A 19,071-nucleotide genomic window follows, 5' to 3' on the forward strand; every position below is an offset into this window, starting at 1 on the left:
CTAGAATCCCCTAGTGAGGAGCTGGGGTGTGGCTCAGTGGTAGAGCCCCTGCCTAGAATCCCCCAGTCAGGGGCTGGGGTGTGGCTCAGTGGTAGAGTCCCTGCCTAGAATCCCCCAGTGAGGGGCTGGGGAGTGGCTCAGTGGTAGAGCCCCTGCCTGAACTCCCCAGCAAGGAGCTAGAGGCATGCCTTACTTGGTCTAGAGTCTGCCTAGCATGCATGAAGCCCTGGGTTCCAGCCCAGAACCACCTAACCTGGGCTTGATGGCACACTTCTGTGATCCTAGCACTTAGGGGGTGGAGGCAGGTGTATGTGAAGTTCATGATCATCCTCCACTACTTAGAGAATTGGAGGCCAGCCTGGGCTACATGAAATTGGAGGCGGAGGCCAGGACTGAATCTTAGGACATGGTCCTCATGTTGGGGACACTGACGCTCTCTCAGTCATACACAGCTATCTGAAAAGCAGAAATGAGGGCCTGGACTTCAGGGATATAGAGTATATGTATGATCCCAGTGACCTGCCCCTCCCAGCCAGGAATCCCTACTCAGTCCCAGCCCCAACATCCCTGCTGACAGAGACCATGGTGTTAGTGCCATGAGCCCAAAGCATATGCCCAGCTGGATCACTGAGAGGGAGGAGAACTTAGAAATGGACCCATGCCCCGGGTGTCGCCAGACCCCTGCCCTGCTGGAAGGTTAGGCTCAGCATCCTCCAGACGCACCCTGCCAGCACACACGTACATTCCAGTCCTCCCTGGCCCCATCTGTGCCCCTGACTCGAAGAGGCCACCAGCAGATAAAATGGAAAGATTAGCGATCCTCTGTAATTGGGGACCGTCACAAGTTATCGAGTGTTAAAGAGGGGTTAGCACCTAATGGAGGCTGGGTAATGAAAGGGAGCAAGAGAGTTTCAGAACGGAGAAACTGGGAAGCGAATCCTGGGCAGGCATCCAAAGTATGTTGCGGGTGTCGGGAAAAATTCCTGGCAGAATTGGCCTTTGTTATCAGCCCCAAGCAGGACCATTCTGTCTCTCACCCTGGTGGCGCTATTCCAGTGAGCATCTGTCTCCCCTGGGAACTTACAGTCCAGTTGAGGTGGGAAAAGAGGGTAGGGACCCCAGGTCCCCAGACCTAGAGTCTGAAAGCCAGTGGAGGAGGGTGGAGACCACTGGGAGGTAGGGGTGCTAAAGCGAGAGTCCGCTCCCAAGACAGAGCTGAGAGACAGCTCAACTTCTGAGTTCTTGCTCCACAGTCATGAGGACGGGAGCTCAGATCCCAGCATCCTCACGGTAAGCTGGGTGTCCCTGCAAACGTCTCTCACCCTATCCTGAGGGGCATAGAGACAAGGCTGCTGGGCCTGGCTAGCCTCCAGCCTCTCTGAGAAGGTGTGAGAGACCCTGCTGCAAAGGAGTTGACAGGAAGTGATAGAAGCACCAGATGCCCTCTTCTGGTAGCTCCTCACTCCCTACTCACAGACATCTGGTGAGGCTCCCAAAGAGGAGAAGCAGGGGGGTGTCTAGTTTGAACTTTACCTGCCCTGATGGCAGGAGTGTAGTAAGAGTTGCAGGGTTCTGACCCCAGATCCCCACATCTGGGTACATATTGTAATCCAGCACGTGAGAGACGGAGGCAAGAGAATGGCAAGTTTGAGGACAGCCTGGGCTACATGATACAACCCTGTGCTATACCTTTGGAGACTTTCCCCAAATCCCAGTCTACAGGGCTATGCTGTTATTGAGCTCTGTGCTGGGGGAGGAGGGTGGTCAGAGGTGCTCCCCCTGGTGCTCCCTGGTCCTGACAGACCCTCACTCCTCTGCAGATGAAAATCACGAACGTTACTCCTTCGGACCCCCCTCCATCCACTCCTCCTCCTCTTCACACCAATCAGAGGGACTGGATGCCTACGACCTGGAGCAGGTCAACCTCATGTTCCGGAAGTTCTCTTTAGAAAGGTATGGAGACAGGGCTGGGGAGATGGCTCTGTGGGTGTAGCACTCACCACATGAGCATGAAGACCTGAGTTCAAATCCCCAGAGCCCACACAAAAATCTGGGTGTGGTAGCATGCACTTGTAATCAGCAAGCCCCAGATCCAGAGAGATGACCAGAAAACAATGGGGACTGAAGAACAACACCTGAGCTTGACCTCTGACCTCCACAGGCACGGGGGGGGGGGGGGGGGGGGGGGGGGGAGAGAGAGAGAGAGAGAGAGAGAGAGAGAGAGAGAGAGAATGAGAATGGGGCTGGGGGAGGACTTGACAGAAGGGTCCAGGGATAGGACAGAGGTACCACGGATAGGAGTGGTCAAATGAAGGCTTAAGGATGGGACTCAAGACTCAAGTCCCTCCTCTTCTCACTTCCTTAACCGAGGGGACCGTCTATGCGCCTTAAGACTAAGCCCAGGGTCTCAGTCACAAATCAGTTCTTCAGACTAGGAGTGTGGCTCAGCTGGGAGGGAGCTCACCAGCAAGCATGAATCCCTGGGTTCCGCCCCCAGCACCACATGCAGCAAGCAATGGAATCCCAGCATTCAGGAAGCGGAGGCAAGAGGATCAGAAGGTCAAGGTTTTCCTCGGCTACCTAGAGAGTTGGAGGCTAGCCTGTGCTACATGAGACCTATCTCAAAGTGGGACAAAGAAAAAACTAGACATTTTTTGGGTGGTGGTGACACATACCTTTAAACCCAGTACTTAGGAGGTAGATACAGGCACATCTCTGAGTTCAAGGCCAGCCTGGTCTACAGAGTGAGTTCCAGGACAGCCACGGCCACACAGAGAAACCCTGTCAATAAATAAATAAATAAATAAAAGGGGGGAGAGAGGGAAGGACACATAGACACATGGAGGAAGAGAAGGGGCGGGTAGTTATTTCTACTTCCTGCCGACCTCCTTCAGTTGTGAGTCCCGTAGAACCGAGAGGCCCCCAAGCCTCAAGGACACACACAGCCATGCCACCAGCATCCTTCCCCAGCCTGCTAGCATGGTCAGCTCTTCAGTGTGAGTCCAACTGCCTATTTTATGTCCCAACTCAGGCCCTTCCGGCCATCGGTCACATCTGGCGGTCACGTACGGGGTACCGGCCCCTTGGTCCAGCACACGACTCTGAATGGTGACGGGCTCATCACCCAGCTCACCCTGCTGGGCGGCAACGCACGCGGGAGTTTCATTCACTCTGTGAAGCCAGGCTCACTGGCTGAGAGGGCCGGACTGCGTGAGGGCCACCAACTCCTGCTGGTGAGACAAAGAGGGAGAAGCTGTGGGGTGTCCCCAGGCCCTTCTCTTCTAGGCACACGCATGTGCACACCCATGTACACCTAGAGATGCATGCAGCCCAGGGGCACAAGATGACCTTGTGTTTGAAGAAGGATGCTCCAATGGGAAGTAGCTTTAGCCCCGCCCATCGGCAGAGCCAAAGAGAATGAACTGCTTGTTCTTGCCCTGTAGCTGGAAGGTTGCATCCGAGGCGAAAGGCAGAGCGTTCCACTGGATGCGTGCACAAAGGAAGAGGCCCGTTGGACCATTCAGAGGTGCAGTGGCCCCATCACCCTGCACTACAAGGTCAACCATGAAGGTAAGGCCTGAGCCAGACCTGGTCCACACAAGGGTAGGGTACAGGGCGCATACTCTGAGCCTCCCCCTTGCTCCATCTCTGCCTCCACGAGAATTGAGCCGCATCTCAACCCAAGAAGATAACAGGTGGGGCTGAATATGCTCTGTGTCACCCGGAACCAAACCCACAAACCTCCTAGGGAAACAGAGGATATGGCTCCAGCAGCCTGGCTCGCTCCTCTCCCTGCACGGGTGACATCTGTCTCCTCCGTCATGCTTCCCAGCCCTCTACAGGCAGAGACTCTGGGCCAAGCACATCCGGACCCGCCGATAGGCAAGCAGCCCTGCCGCCCCGCCTGGCCCAGCCCCCCAGCAGCACTGCTTGCTGCCTGGGTGATGACTTGGATTCTCATTCTCACCTCTGGGTTTTCCTGCGTGATTGCCTCTGCAGCTGGGTCTTATTTTTAACCACAGTAATCATGAATATTTGAGCAGAGCATAAATAGCCAGCCAGCTTCTCCAGCCGCTTTCCTGCCCCTTCCCAGCAGCACCCTGATGCAGAGGCTGGCACTGTGGAGCCCAGTCACCCCCACTCATGGGATTTGTTCCTATCAACTCCTTAGTCTGCACCAAAATAAATAAATCTCTAAGGGGACATCTTGACCCGTGGGCTACAGGGCTGCAAAGTGAGTTGCGCCCCCTAGAGGTGAATGGCAGCATAGCCCTCCAGACTGAATTTGTGGGAAAGGCCTCCAGCCACAAAGTAGAGCTCAGACTCAGGGATGCTGGATGGTACTAGAGAGTCTGATCCAGGGCTGGGCAAAGCTAGGACACCCCTGAAGGACCCGATATGGAATCTCTGTTTCTTCATACCAACTCAGCTGCCCAGAATGCTCTTTAGCTATGAATGACCTACTAGGACCCTGCCTGTTACAACTCCCTCTTTGACCAACAGCCCTCTGTCATTGGGGCTATTTGGGGATATAAATTATGGGTGTATACCATAGATGTTCACTGACAGCTTGCAGCATTTATTAGATTCACACTATAAGCCCTGAATGCTCCCAAAGTTACTTGCAAAGCTTTACTCAAAAGACCAACAACATTTGGCCGTAATAACACATGCAGCATTTGGCAGTAACTACTAAAGCTTCTACACAGATTCGCAATGACCTGGTGACTCGACTTCTGTATCTGTTTCCAAGAGAAATGCACAGATCTGTCCACCAATAATAACGTATCTGAGCAGTGCACACCAGTGTGGAGTACTATACAGCAATAAGAAGGAATGTGTGTCACGGTATTGTGTCTTATAAACATAATGTTGATCAGTATCAGCCAGAAGCAAAGGAGCCTGAGGTACTTGTTTCCATGTTTGCAACATGAGCTAGGACTACAGCCATCGGGATAAGGTTAGCTTGAGAGAGCCTACTTGAAACCAGTAGGAGCTATCCACGTGTATGCATTTGCAAAATTTCATTGAGTTGAAGGAGGCATATAGCCCACTGCATGTTAAGTACCACTTGGCAAGCATGCAGAAAAGGCATGGAGACTAGCAGGATACAGAAGCTAGTTAGCCATTGTGGCTCAGCACAGATTTTAGCTCCAGGCTTTCCCGGAAGCTGAAGGGAAGGAGGAAACCCCTCACTGGCATGGCTACCCACTCACAAGGAGGAAGACGGGCACTCAGACGAGGTATCTCCAGGGTGCTGACATTTTTGGATTACTTAATCCTCAGGATACCGGAAGCTGCTGAAGGAGATGGAAGATGGTCTGATCACATCCGGAGACTCGTTCTATATCCGTCTGAACCTGAACATCTCCAGCCAGCTGGATGCCTGCTCCATGTCCCTGAAGTGTGACGATGTGGTACATGTCCTAGACACCATGTACCAGGACAGGCACGAATGGCTGTGTGCACGCGTCGACCCCTTCACTGACCAAGACCTGGACACCGGCACCATCCCCAGCTACAGCCGGTGAGCAGGGGATGGGCTGCCAGACCACACTGCAGGCCAGCAGCTCCCTCAGTCTGGAGAACTGGAAGATATGGGTGCCTCCTTCTGTGAAAGCGTTCCTTGCTTTTGTAAGAACAGTACAGTGTTCTCACAAAGCCTCCTACTGCCCTCACTCCATCCAATGACCACCAGGCATGCTGGGAAACCCTCTACCAAGAGCCACACCTCAGCCCCTCACTGGGGGATTCTAGGCAGGTACTCTGCCACTGAGCCACACCCCAGCCCCTCACTGGGGGATTCTAGGCAGGGGCTCTACCACTGAGCCACACCCTAGCCCCTCACTGGGGGATTCTAGGCAGGGGCTCTACCACTGAGCCACATCCCCAACCTGTTTTACTTTTTTTTTTTTAATTTGCAATAGAGTTTGACAGAATTACCCACCCTGAAATTGAACTTACAGTCCTGCCCTCAGCCCTTCTCCTCCCAAGGTATCTGGGATGATGGTCTGGCCTCATTTCTTTTCTTTTTATCTGAGGTTCAGGGTTGAGGTGAGAGGGGATGAAATCCAGAACCCTGGGGCATATTGGACAAATGCTCTGTCTCTGAGCCATGCCCCAGTTCTTTAGTGAGTTCTCTTTAATCAGGCTGGGCTGAACCCAGCAGGTGTCAGGGCTATCGGGTGCCTGTTCTTCCACACAGTGACACCTGCTCTTCTGAGCCCTTGCTGCTGCTTAGACAGTCACAGGCAGTGGGTCTCAGCCAGTCAGATGGTCAGTGAAGAAACCCAGATGCAAGGGCATGATCCTGCAGCTGGTCTGCAAGAGTCTGGATGCCAACCCCAATGGGGGAGCCCTGTGTTTCTCTGGGAACCCTCAAGCCTAGCTTCTCAGTTTGCAGTTTGCAGGCCACACACCTTGCCCAGTCATAATCCTGAGGTTGCTCCCATGTCCCCTCCACAGGGCTCAACAGCTTCTCCTAGTGAAGCTCCAGCGACTGGTTCACAGAGGCAACCGGGAAGAAGCAGACAGCGCTCACCACACCCTGCGCAGCCTCCGGGTAGGTACACAGGCACACTTACACAGACACACACACACACACACACACACACACACACACACCTATTCCTCCCTACACATAAGAAGCCTTGTCACCATGTCATTGGGAAGATGCATTGCAGGGAACTTGATCCTTGGGAAGGGCGAGCTCCCGTGAGCTGTCCCCAGCTGTGACTTAGACCCACAACCCCTCCTCAGCCCTTCCTACTCTGGCAAGCAGTTGCCTGTTTCCTTCTCTCAGCCTCTGCTGCTGCCTGGCTGCAGGTCTTTGATGCTGTCCCTGACATTCGGGCCAGGGGGGACTGAGGGCCAGGTGCACATCTCTGTACTGCAGTCTCACACTCAGGAGCCCTTTGCTCAGCCCTTCTCCTGACAAACTCATTCCAGAACACCCTGCAGCCCGAAGAGACGCTTTCGACCAGCGACCCCCGGGTCAGCCCTCGCCTCTCCAGAGCGAGTTTCTTCTTTGGCCAGCTCCTGCAGGTAAGGTTGGCGATCGGCTGCCCGCTGACTTTTCTAGCACAGTTTGCCGGGGCTCCTCCCTCTGCCTACCAAGAAGAGATGCCAGGAGGATGTAACAAGGCTTTGTATTTCGGGCACCCCTTGTGACTTCTCACAGCGCCTGGCTTATCCAGTCCCATTTTATCCTCGAAGTGACAGGTCTGTCGACAGACTCCGCGCCTGCTGGAAGCCAGTCTCACGTTCGTAAAAGATTTGACAAAACTTAGACCAAAAGAGCCTCAACAGCTCTGCTGCTAAAATATGATTTAAAAAAAAACCAGATGTGCTGTGTTGGGGAGAAAAAATCAAACCCTCCAAATATGTAAGCCAGCTTATTCTCTCTGGGGGAGCATTAAAGTTACCTGAGCATCCTAGCAACCAAGGAGATAAGGGAAGCCCAGCAGGCTCCTTGGTTCTTACCTGTCTGTGGAAACAGTTCAGCTCTTCAGAACTGGAAGGAATATTTTTTTTCTCCTTGTATCTAACTTATAAAGTAAAAGCAAATATTTTGGGGGCGGATAATCCAAGGACCACTGACAGGCTTGTTGTGTAATTTCACATAGGTACAGACGCTGTGATTAGAGACATTTCTTGTATTGATAGTTGAGCAAAGCAAAGAATGTGATCCCAAATGCACATTTCCTGTGTGAGTGCTGCATTAATTACACCCCAGTGCAGCAAGAAATAACTGACGCCTTGACCCAGAATCTCAGACAGATACAATTCTGTGACAGAGACAGCCGGGTGGGAGGAGACCTGCAGAGCACGAGGCCTCCGGAAGGCGGGGCCATCCATCGATCAGGACACTGTTAGGCCCAAGTGTCAAGCTTCAGCCATCAGGGTTTCAGCCAAAGACTCAAGGCTAAGTGAGGGGCATGGCTCAGTTGTTTAAATGCTTGCCTTACCTTCTCCAGCGCCCCATAAACCTGGCACAGTGGGGCAGGCTTGTGATCCCAGCTCTCAGGAAGGAAAGGCAGGGGAATCCAAAGTTCAAGGTCCTCCTGGGCTACACAGTGAGGCTGTGGCTAGCCTGGGCTACATGAGACCCTGTCTTAAAAATATATAAGAAAAAAAAAAAAAAGATGAGGCTGCCACACACTAGGACTGGGCAGGCTCTCTTGAAGCAGAGGGAGACTAGAGAGCTCTGTGAGAAGCTAGACCAGAGAAGTATCTATGAACTGTGTGGGAAGCCAGGATCCCAGAACCCAGAGGCTCATGGGAACAATGTGAAGGAGTTGGAAGTTTCCAGCCTGAGTGGACTCCAGCGGCTGCCAGCCTGGATCCTCACTAACTAGAACAGTAGCTGCACATGGTGTCTTCATGGGCCGGTAGCTAGAGTGTTCCAGAGTCTCATGCAGGGGAGGGGCTGGCTCTTTACAGTCAGAGGCAGTCTGCCCTGGGCACCCCGCAGCGTAGAATCAAGGTTTAAACAAACATTTTATCTGCCTGGTGCAGGTCAGTCTTGGCACAAACCAAGAGATTATGCCACGCCCACCTGCTCCGCCCTCTTGCCCCACCCTCTGCCCCGCCCTCCTACCGCACACTCCTCCTCTCCACAGTTTGTCAGCCGGTCAGAAAACAAGTACAAAAGAATGAACAGCAATGAGCGCGTGAGAATCATCTCTGGGAGTCCCCTGGGGAGCCTCTCCAGGTCCTCGCTGGATGCCACCAAACTCCTGACAACCGAGAAGCATGAAGGTGTGTGAGGATCTCTGGCCCCTCCCCACAGCCCAGCAGGGGCATGTCCGGTACACACCCAGCCCTTCCAAGGAGCCACATCTGTCTCTGTCCCCAGGACAGGCTTAGCAGGATGACCAGACAAGGGAGGGGCTGAAGAGATGGTCAGTAACGTGCTTACCCCAGCATCATTGTAGTTTGAACTTACAACCCCAGCTAGGAGAGGCAGAGGCAGGAGGATGCCTGGAGTTTGCTGTCCAGCCATTCTGGACATTGTTAAGCTTTTGATTGCGTGAGAAGCCCTGGCTGAAAAAATAAGGTGTAGAATGATTGAGAAAGACACCCAGTGAGACACCCAATATCTGCCTCTGGCTTGTGTGCACAAATGCATGCATACACTCAGAAAGACACACATGCACACCCACATACACACACATGCATCCTTACACATACACACACTCACATGTGCACATACAAACACGCACACACATGCACACATACACACACAGACACATACGTACACGCTCGTGTACACGTGCACACACACAGACACACATGTACACACAAACACACACACACAGGTGGAGGGGGAAAGGCAGACATGGTAGCGCACGTCTGCAATCCCAAGATTCAGTTGGCTAAAGTACGGGAATTGCCAAGAGTGAAAGGCCAGTTTGGGCTTCACAATGAGACCCTATCTTAAAATAAAAGAAAAAAACAAAAAGATGGATAAGAAGACCCACCCAGCCCTGCCACCTGTAATCTTGTCATCTTCCTACCCCTCACCACTCCCCAGGGTGATATCCTCACCCAGCCCTGGCCTGGCTAACACCTATCATCATCCCTTTAAGTCCAGACACCTACACTGACTGAAGCCATGTGCCAAGACTTGTGTATTTAGTGATTTATCTTCCTCACTGAGTACGTTTTACTGTTTACCTGGTTGGTTAAAAATCACCCCACACCCTGTCCCCCAGATGATGGTGAGCCCTGCCTGCTTCCCTCATCCAGGCTGGGCTCTCTCAGGAACAGAGAGGCAGACCTTGAGTATGGGTAATTAGGAAATCCTCTTTGTTCCCAGGCTGGGCAGGCCAGGAGCACGGGGAAAGGGACAGGCTCCTGGTCTTGGGAAATGGATCGCTATATACCCCTACCCCTGGGACTCGGGAGAATGCAGGAGTCTGACTTCCATGACAGACCACAAAGCTTTGCCATCTTGCTGCCTGGTCCCCTCCGCTGCCCTGCACTCTCCTGTACTCGCCCATCTGTCTGCCTGAACCGTCACACTGCATGATTTTCCTGGGGGAGTCCCTATCTCTTCACATCTGACAGAGAGGGCCACACCGAGCAAAGGAACACGCCCAGCCAAATCTACCATGAAGAACCAGCAAGTTCTCTGGGGCTGGTGTCAGGAGCGGGCACACCTTAGGCTGTGGCGTCTTCAGAAAGGTCCCACCGCAGGATAGATGACTCACAAAAGGAATGCCCCTGGAGTTCCCTGCACAACTCGCCTCTGAGAGAGCGCCTTTGACAAGTCTCATCCCTAACAAGGGTTTACTGCCTCTGTAACCTCATGGGCTTTCAATGCACTTGCGTGGCCATATGAGGTCAGAGAGGTCAGAGGTCTTGTGCTTCGGTCACCATCTACCTAATGGTTTTGCTGTTGTTATTGTTGTTGTTTTGTCTAAGTTTTTTGTTGTTGTTGTTTTTGTTTTGTTTTGTTTTACTTTTCATGTATGTGTGTACACACTCTTGCCACGTGAGTACAGTTCCCTCAGAGACCAGAAGAGGGCGATGAACCCTCAGGAGCTGGAGTTACAGGTAGCTTTGAGCCACTCCACTCCTCTGCAAGAGCAGCAAGTGTTCTTAACTGCTAAGCCAACCATCTCCTCAGCCCCCATCCTGTTTCTGAGGCAAGCTCTCTCATTGGCCTAGCCTCCCTGGTGAGGCTAGACTGACTGACCAGCAAGTCCTCAGGGAGCCGATCCACCTGCCTCTGCCTGCCAGCACTGAGATTCTAAGTTCGAAAAACATGCAGGATGTTTAGATGGGTTCTAGAGACTAGTGTGGGTCTTCACACACTTTCTCCGCAAGTGCTGCACCCACTGAGTCAGCCCCACCCCCAGTTCAGCAGGTTTCTGAGGTCCCTGAGTCATTAGTTCCTATTGAGGCCTGTGGCTTCCACCAGGAAGGGACATTTCAATCAAAAAGGACATCACTGCATACCTGGCTGTACTCCTCAGATCATGTCCCTATTCTAAGAAGCTGTCCTTGGTCTACTGAGGTGGCCCAGACTTCACAACCCGTCAAGGCTCCTCTGTGTCTCCCCTACAGCCCCCTCAGAGTGCACAGAGTGCCTCCAAGATACCCATATCCCTTTCCCTACCACCAGAGGCCTCCAGGCTTCATGGGGCCACAAGGGTGGCCAAGGCCTCCATGGCCTGAGTGTGCTCTGGGACAGGGCAGGCTCTGACAGCCCACTGTTTCTGTTCTCCATTAGAACTGGACCCTGAGAATGATCTCAGCCGGAACCTCACCCTGATCCCCTACAGCCTGGTGCGTGCCTTCCACTGCGAGCGGCGCAGGCCTGTGCTCTTCACGCCCACCATGCTGGCCAAGACACTGGTGCAAAAGCTGCTCAACTCGGGGGGTGCCATGGAGTTCACAATCTGCAAGTCAGGTGAGCGTGGCCAGAAGACAGACAGAGGGACACGGGCTTCTGGAGCCTATCACAAGAGTGACGCAGCCTCCCTCCCTTCTCCTCTCCCCTTTCTTCCATTGCTCCTCCTCTTCCTCCTCCGTCTGTGTCAGGAAGCCTCCCTTCCCCACCCCCCCTCCTCCGTGTTCTCACAAAAGGCATTCTTCACTCTACCCACTCAGCCACTCGGTAATGATCTGTGACCTACACCATCATCTACAGATAGATCATGGCTCCTTGGGTGCAGCAATTATTTCATCACGTTTGTAATCCTAATGCTTGACCATAAGATCCTGTGGGTGGTATGTAGACGGATGGGTGGGTGTGTAGGTGGATGGGTGAGTGGGTAGGTACACGGATGGATGGACAGATAAATGGATGGATGGATGGATGGATGGATGGATGGATGGATGGACGGATGGATGGATGGACAGACGGATGGACAGATGGATGGATGGACAGATGGATGGACAGATGGGTGGGTGGATAAATGAACAGATAGATGGACAGACGGATGGATGGATGGATGGATGGATGGACAGATGGATGGATGGATGGATAGACAGATGGATGGATGGACAGATGGATGGATGGACAGATGGGTGGGTGGATAAATGAACAGACAGACGGACAGATGGATGGATGGATGATGGATGGATGGATGATGGATGGAAATGGGTAGATGGGTAAATGGGTGGGTGGTAGATGATGGAAAGGTAGATGATGGATGATGATAAGTGACTAGGGATGGGTAGTAGGTAGATGGATGGTAGACACTTGGGAGACGGGTGAATGAGGGAATGAATGAACAAGTTATGATGAACGGTTGGATGGGTAAGTAGATAGATGGGTAGTGAATAGTTGGATAATGGATGGGTGGGTTGATGGAAAGACTGTAGATGTATTGATGATAAATAGGCAGATAGATAGATAAATGGGCAGATGGGTGGATAGACCGATGGATGGATGGATGGATGGATGGATGAATGGACGGATGGACAGATGGATAGACTGATGGATGGATGGATAGATGGATGGATGGACGGATGGACGGACGGATGGATGGATGGATGGACAAATGCGTGGATAGGTGTGTCGGGTTGGCTCCATGTGTGAGTTTCATCATTGAATCATACATAGAATTGCCCCACAATGACTGAGATACTTTGTCCAGTGACACTGACAGCTGAAAAGCCAGAGCATGAGTGTGCTCTAAGCCCCTGCTGCGTAGTCTGGCATAGTGATCATGAACCATGTCCTCGACCCCACCCCCAGGCAGCTTCCCTATCCAGTAGAGAAGATGAAGTTCCGTTTAACCATCATGGGGAAAGACCAGATGGATATCCAATTATGTGGCACCCAGGAGGGGACAGGCAGGGCCTGGAAGGGACAAGCCAACACAGATAGCACTTGCCACCCTGGGCACTAACTCCCCTTTATGCAGATATTGTCACAAGAGACGAGTTCCTCCGGAAGCAGAAGACAGAGACCATCATCTACTCCCGGGAAAAGAACCCCAACACCTTTGAATGCATCGTCCCTGCCAACATTGAGGCTGTGGCAGCCAAGGTAAGGAACACTGAGTGCCGGCCAGACTAAGACCCTACCCAGCCATCTCTGTGAGGCACTGGGTCATGACAAGGGTGGGTGGCCACAGCTATGTCCATCCTTTCTCTCTTCTCGGGCCCAGATCACTCTCTGCCTCCACTCTATCCTCAAATCTTTGATGTGGGCTTGTATTTTGGGACTCTCTTCTGTCTTTTGTTTCTGCCACTGTACTGGTGTTGGTTCATGTCAGCTAAGGGTGTGTGTGTGTGCTCGTGCATGTGTAAGAGAGAGGGAGGAAAGGAGAGGGACAGAGAGAGAAAGAGAGAGAGAATGAGAGAGAAAACACCAGGGTTAGCTAGGAGCACATCATTCTGGTTTGTTTTCTGTTGGAAGATAAAGACCATGAAACAAGTGCACCTTGAAGAGGAAGGGGTTTATTTCATCTTATAACTACAAGGTCACACTCCATCACTGAAGGAGTTGGGGAAGAAACTCCAGGCAAGAACCTAGAGGCAGGAAATGAAGCAAAGTTTGTGGATGGATACTGCTTACCATCTTATATCTTCTGGCTTGCTCAGCCTGCTCTCTTATACAACCCAGGACCACCAGCCTAGGGGGTGACACCACCCACAGTGGGTCTGGCTCTTCCACACCAATCACTAATCAAGAAAATGCTCATAGATCTGCCTGCAGGCAATATGATGAAGACAATTCCTCAACTGAGGCTCCCTCTTACCAGGTTAGAGAATGTAAAGTTGACAAAAAATAAAGAAGTAAACAGCACAGGATGGGTGTCAGGTGTCACATCCACTCAACCACGGGAAAAGGAAACAGTAGATGGAGTCCCAGGCAGCCACCCAAGCATGTCACAGTGTGCAAGTCACATTCTGCTGGAGCTAGACAAGGTGACCCTGAGTGACCCTAATGGGACAAGGTGATGCTGACCAGCTGCAAAGCAAGGAGCTCTTCCTTGCTCTGAGTCTTGAGAGCTTTAGCAAGAAGGGAGACAGCACCGTTAGAGGTAGCAGGAGCCAGTAACCTGGCTTGCCAAATAGCTGGGTGGTCACAGATACACCGTCCCCATGTGTCTAACACACACACAGAGATGAAGGCAGTAAGTCTTTTTGGCCAGTCTGAACAAATTTGTTGGGTTGTCTCTTTGTAAGTCTGAGTCAGAAGCCTCTGTGTGTGTGTGTGTGTGTGTGGTGTGTTTATGTGTAAGAAAGTGCATGTGTATATATGTACGTGCGTGTGCTGAGATCAGAGGACAGCCTTGGGGGTCATTCCCCAGCTGCTGAGGTGATGGCTTAGGTGGCTGACTACAACCATGCAAGAATGAGGAACTGAATTTAATCCTCAGAACCCACATGAGGATCCAAGCATGGTGGCAAATACTGTATCCCAGCACTGGGGAAGGAGAGAGAGGAGATGTGTCAGCTAATTTCATGTCAACTTTATACAAGCTAAAGTTGTCTGAGAGGAGGGGACCTCGGTTGAGAAACTGCTTCCATAAGATTGAACTGTAGAGCATTTTCTTAGTTAGTGATTGATGCAGGAGGAGGGCTCAGTCCACGGTGGGTGGCGCTATCTATCCCTGGGCTGGTGGTCCCGGGTTCTACAGGAAAGCAGGCTGAGCAAGCCATGAGGAACAAGCAAGTCAGAAGCACCCCTCTGTGGTCTCTGCATCAAGTCCCTGCCCTGCTTGAGTTCCTGTCCTGACTTCTTTTGATGATGGACAGTGATGTGGATGAATAAGCCAAATAACACCACCCCCCGAGTGGCTTCGGTCATGTTTCATCACAGCAATAGTAACCCAGACTAAAACAGGAAGGTCCTGAGGCTCACTGACCAACACCAACCAGCTGAAACAAGTCAGTGAGGCCCAGGCCAAGAAAGAGGTCCTGTCTCCAAAGAAATAAGGAAACCCGCCCCTGTGATTGATGTTATGGTCAACTTTTCTTGCCTGACATTCACATTCACACACCACACACACACACACACACACACACTCACACATTTGAGCCATATACACAGGAAATTAGAGGCCATCCTGTGCTACCTGCAATCCTATTTCAAAAAAGAAAGCCAGATCCTACTAGGGAGGTCTAATCACACAGAAGAGAAAGTGAGTGGACCACAGAGAAGATGAATTGTGCTGGAAAGATGGAGCCCCACCAGCCAGGGTTAAGGGAAGGCAGGGAGCAAACAGGCAGGGAGAGAGAATGTCCAGAGTGGTGGGGTTTCAAAGCTGTGACTCCCTGAGACATGGGTGTCACAGTGTGTGCAGAGGAAAAGTTCACAGAGTGGTGGTAATACTATATTCTCTCTCTCCCTCTTCTTCTCGGCCCCTTCCTTCCTCTCTCTTTCCTCCCCTCCCCATCTCCTCTTCTCTCTTCCTCCTCTTCTCCGTCCTCCTCTCCCTTCTCCTCCTGCCCTAGTTTTTTGAAAGGGTCTCATGTGTAGATCAGACTGGCTTGAAAACTAACTACAGTCTCCTACCTCCCACCCCTTAGATGACAAAATTACAGTCATGTGCTGCCACACTTGAATATACATACATATATATGTATGCATACATATATACACATACACATGTACTTGTACATACACACACACACACACACGTGTTTTTTGATTGGCAGGGTTTTTAAAGATATTTTTAATGTGTGTGTGTGTGTGTGTGTGTGTGTGTGTGTACCTGAGTGTAATGCTCATGGAGCTCAGAAGAGGGCATCACATCTCCTGGAGCTAGAGAGTTCCAAGTGGTTGTGAGCTGCCACGGGGGTGCTGGGATCTGAACCCAGATCCTCCACAGGAGCAGCCAGTGTCCTTAACCACTAAGCCATCTCTCCAGCCTTTGCTTGTTTTTTAGATAAGCTCTCAGTATGTAGCCTAGGCTAGCTTGGAACTGGCTATGTGGCCCAGGCTACCCTCCAATTGCTATCTTCCTGTCTCTGCCTCCCAGGTGCTAGAATCACAGGTGCACACCACACACCTGCCTTTTTATACTGTTTTCTTTTCTTTCTTTGGTTCTTTTTTTTTCTTTTTAATTTTTTAGTATTACTAGGTAGCCCAGGCTAACCTGAAACTCATGATGCTCCTGCCTCTGCTTCCCAGATGCTGGAATTACAGGCACACTCCCCCACACCCAGATTTCTATGTTCTTTTTTCTTGTTTGGTTTGGCTTGGTCATTTAGACTGGGTCTCACCATGTAGCCCAGGCTGACCTGAAATTCTCAATCTTCCAGCCTCAGCCTCCCTAGAGCTGGGATGGCAATTGTACATTTTTTCTGTTTAATGTAAAATTTGATGTGTTTTTTTAAAGTGATGCCTTCAGCCAAGTGGAAATATCCTTTTCCACAACTAACAAGCTCCTGATTAAGCCAGTATCTCCAAGGATGCCCCAGCCAGCCTCCCTTCCTGGCATTTTCTGTCCTCTCACCCATTACCAGGAATACCCTGGAAGGCTGGAGGCGGTGGTGAGTGTCCACTGCAAGCCCCTCTTGGCCTCCACCTAGATAGCCGGTGTCACTGTGCTCAGCAGGGTCGAGCGAACAGTACTCAGGTGGGGTTACAACCTCACCGAGGCCAACTTTTGAAGTTCCCTAGCACAGCCTGGCACCCACAAGGGCGGGTAACATGGGTACCACGGCTGATGCTGGCTGCTATACTTGCAGAATAAACACTGCCTGCTGGAGGCTGGGATTGGCTGCGTGCGTGACCTGATCAAGTGCAAGGTGTACCCTATAGTGTTGCTCATCCGGGTGAGCGAGAAGAACATCAAACGGTTCAGGTAAGGACACTCAGTCCCCATACCTGCCACACACGCCCCCCCTTACTCAGCCCTTCTAAAAAGTCCTGGATGCTGGAACCTGTGACACTGACCGTGAGTGCAGCAAGGCAGACACTGGTACACATATGTAAGACACATGGGGTGAATGTGGTGGTTGGGAAAAGGTCTATCAACTTCCTGTCACTGAGATACTTGGGTCGAGCCCAAGTACATAAGAAAACCAAATTCATAGAGGGAAGTGGCCAGATGTGGCGGCACAGGCATATATCCCAGCCACTCAGGCTGACCACAAGTTTGAGGTTAGCATGGTGGAATAATATTCAACCCTGAAAAGGAGAGTATTCTAACACCTGCCACAATATGGGTGACTCACGAGGATAGGATGCTATGAAATCAGTCAGGAGGACAGACACCATATGGTTCCACTTACAGAAAATCCCTAAAGTATCAGACTGATAAAGACAGGAAGCAGGAAGGTGGGAGGCTGTAGGAGGAGCTAAGGTGGGAGGAGTTAGGAGAGGAAGAGGAGGAGCTAGGAGAGAGAGAGACAGAGATGTAGGAGGATGAAGAACCACACAGGTATGGAGAGCACTCATGGGGAACAACTTATAAACTTATAATTAGGTTAGCTAATTGGGATACAACTCTCTTTGTATGGGCATATTGTTATTAATCATTATCAAACATATAAAGCCTTTGATTAATCTGTAAGAATTAGAGTCTCATTCTCTTACTGGGCCCACATGGATGGCAGAATGGTCTGGGCAATGCCCTGCCTTGTGGAGACAGAGTGGAAGATTGGCAGAGCCATCTCTCACGCTGGCATCTAGTGGGTGGCAGGGCTGGTGTTTCTGGCTGGCCAGTTCTAGCTGCTGTGCACATGTGACCTCAGGCAGAGAAACATGGCGGCTGAGCTAGGCAGAGCTGCTGCAGCTTAGATAGTCAGATTAACCAGAGGCCTTCTTAAATAATTACCACAACAGGAGGCCAGCTAAAGGGGGTGGAAGCAGACTTTGTGTTTAGTGGTGACAGAGTTTCCACTTGGGACGACGATCTGATTCTGAAATGAAAGGTTCTCACCATGTAGCCCAGGCTAGCCTTGAATTCACACATTAGCCCAAGCTGGTATCACACTCTAAGTCGTGTTAAATATACTCACTGGTATAATCCCAGCGCTAAGGAGGTGGAGGCAGCAGGTCCCCGGCATGTGTGATCCTTGACCCCCACAGGCAACTGTGCAACCCAGGCTTCTAGCTCACGGTGTGAGCATCGAGCCCTGCAGCCTCCCCATGTCTTCCCCTGCTGTCTCTCTCTCTGCCCACCCCACCATCCCCAGGAAGCTGCTGCCACGGCCAGAGACGGAAGAAGAATTCCTTCGAGTGTGCAGGCTCAAAGAGAAGGAGCTGGAGGCGCTGCCCTGCCTCTATGCCACCGTGGAAGCCGAGATGTGGAGCAGCGTGGAGGAGTTACTGCGCGTCCTCAAAGACAAGATCGTAGAGGAACAGCGCAAGACCATCTGGGTGGACGAGGACCAGCTGTGAGCGTTTCTGAGTCTGACCGGCCGGACACAGACACACGGCGGTCCCGAGCCCCTGGCAACAAAATCACCAGAAGCCACCTGATGGAAGGTCAGGCTCTGCTGGTGTGAACACAGAGCCGAGGGCCCAAAGTCAGCAGCCTCTTCGAGGCCAGAGCAGCAGTTGAATGTAAACACATGGGACAGGGACAGGTAACTAACTACCTGAAGGCTTCCAGCAGCCAGAGTGGCTGCCAGCCTTAGAGGAAGCACGACGCATGCGTTCCAGGCAGGCTAGATCTAGGGAGACAGGACTCCTCATATGCCGTTCTTTTTCTTGCATTAAAATTTCTCCAGTTATCCGTGGCTGATCCAGTCCTTTGCAGAGATGCTTATCCCATAGTCTCACTAGTTGGGGTTCCTTCAAGCAACTCAGTCAAGGTGGGAATGGGCTGAGGTTTCCCACGTGCACATATGCTCTGAAGAGAGGTGAAATGAGACCCTTTCTACCCTTACCAGATGCTAGCTGTATAGTTTCTTGGCTGAGGGGTGGGGCCTCGGGAGCCACGCCTACCCCTTCAAGCCCTGCTTGTTTACCGGTTTGATCCTGTACAGAAAACCACAGCTGCTGTGGGCCGGGGAGCACAATGCCCTGCCTATCCCGAGGATAGCACTTCACGGCCCTCGCAACCATCTTCAGACTTTTGCCATGTCTCTGCACACACTCTTGGGGTGGGAGGGTTGGGACAGATGTTCCATCCACAGCTGAGCCCTCTC

The 19,071-nt window shown here is 51.7% G+C and overlaps 1 protein-coding gene across 2 annotated transcripts in view; it reads left to right on the top strand.

Moving 5' to 3' along the window:
• Card11 (caspase recruitment domain family member 11) overlaps nucleotides 1–18,654 on the top strand; it is a 135,400-nt gene extending 116,746 nt beyond the window's left edge. For both annotated transcript variants that reach the window (XM_028756136.1, XM_028756137.1), the window contains exons 15-25: nucleotides 1,821–1,953; nucleotides 3,032–3,233; nucleotides 3,444–3,570; nucleotides 5,287–5,527; nucleotides 6,466–6,562; nucleotides 6,949–7,044; nucleotides 8,622–8,760; nucleotides 11,240–11,419; nucleotides 12,882–13,006; nucleotides 16,663–16,778; nucleotides 18,115–18,654. In XM_028756136.1, the coding sequence (XP_028611969.1) occupies nucleotides 1,821–1,953; nucleotides 3,032–3,233; nucleotides 3,444–3,570; nucleotides 5,287–5,527; nucleotides 6,466–6,562; nucleotides 6,949–7,044; nucleotides 8,622–8,760; nucleotides 11,240–11,419; nucleotides 12,882–13,006; nucleotides 16,663–16,778; nucleotides 18,115–18,319 (1,661 nt within the window). In that variant the 3' untranslated portion in view covers nucleotides 18,320–18,654. The remainder of the gene's footprint in view (nucleotides 1–1,820; nucleotides 1,954–3,031; nucleotides 3,234–3,443; nucleotides 3,571–5,286; nucleotides 5,528–6,465; nucleotides 6,563–6,948; nucleotides 7,045–8,621; nucleotides 8,761–11,239; nucleotides 11,420–12,881; nucleotides 13,007–16,662; nucleotides 16,779–18,114) is intronic.
• Nucleotides 18,655–19,071: the final 417 nt, after the last annotated feature.

Source organism: Grammomys surdaster, unplaced genomic scaffold (assembly GCF_004785775.1).
Source record: "Grammomys surdaster isolate TR1022 unplaced genomic scaffold, NIH_TR_1.0 126109, whole genome shotgun sequence".
Taxonomy (NCBI): Eukaryota; Metazoa; Chordata; class Mammalia; order Rodentia; family Muridae; genus Grammomys; species Grammomys surdaster.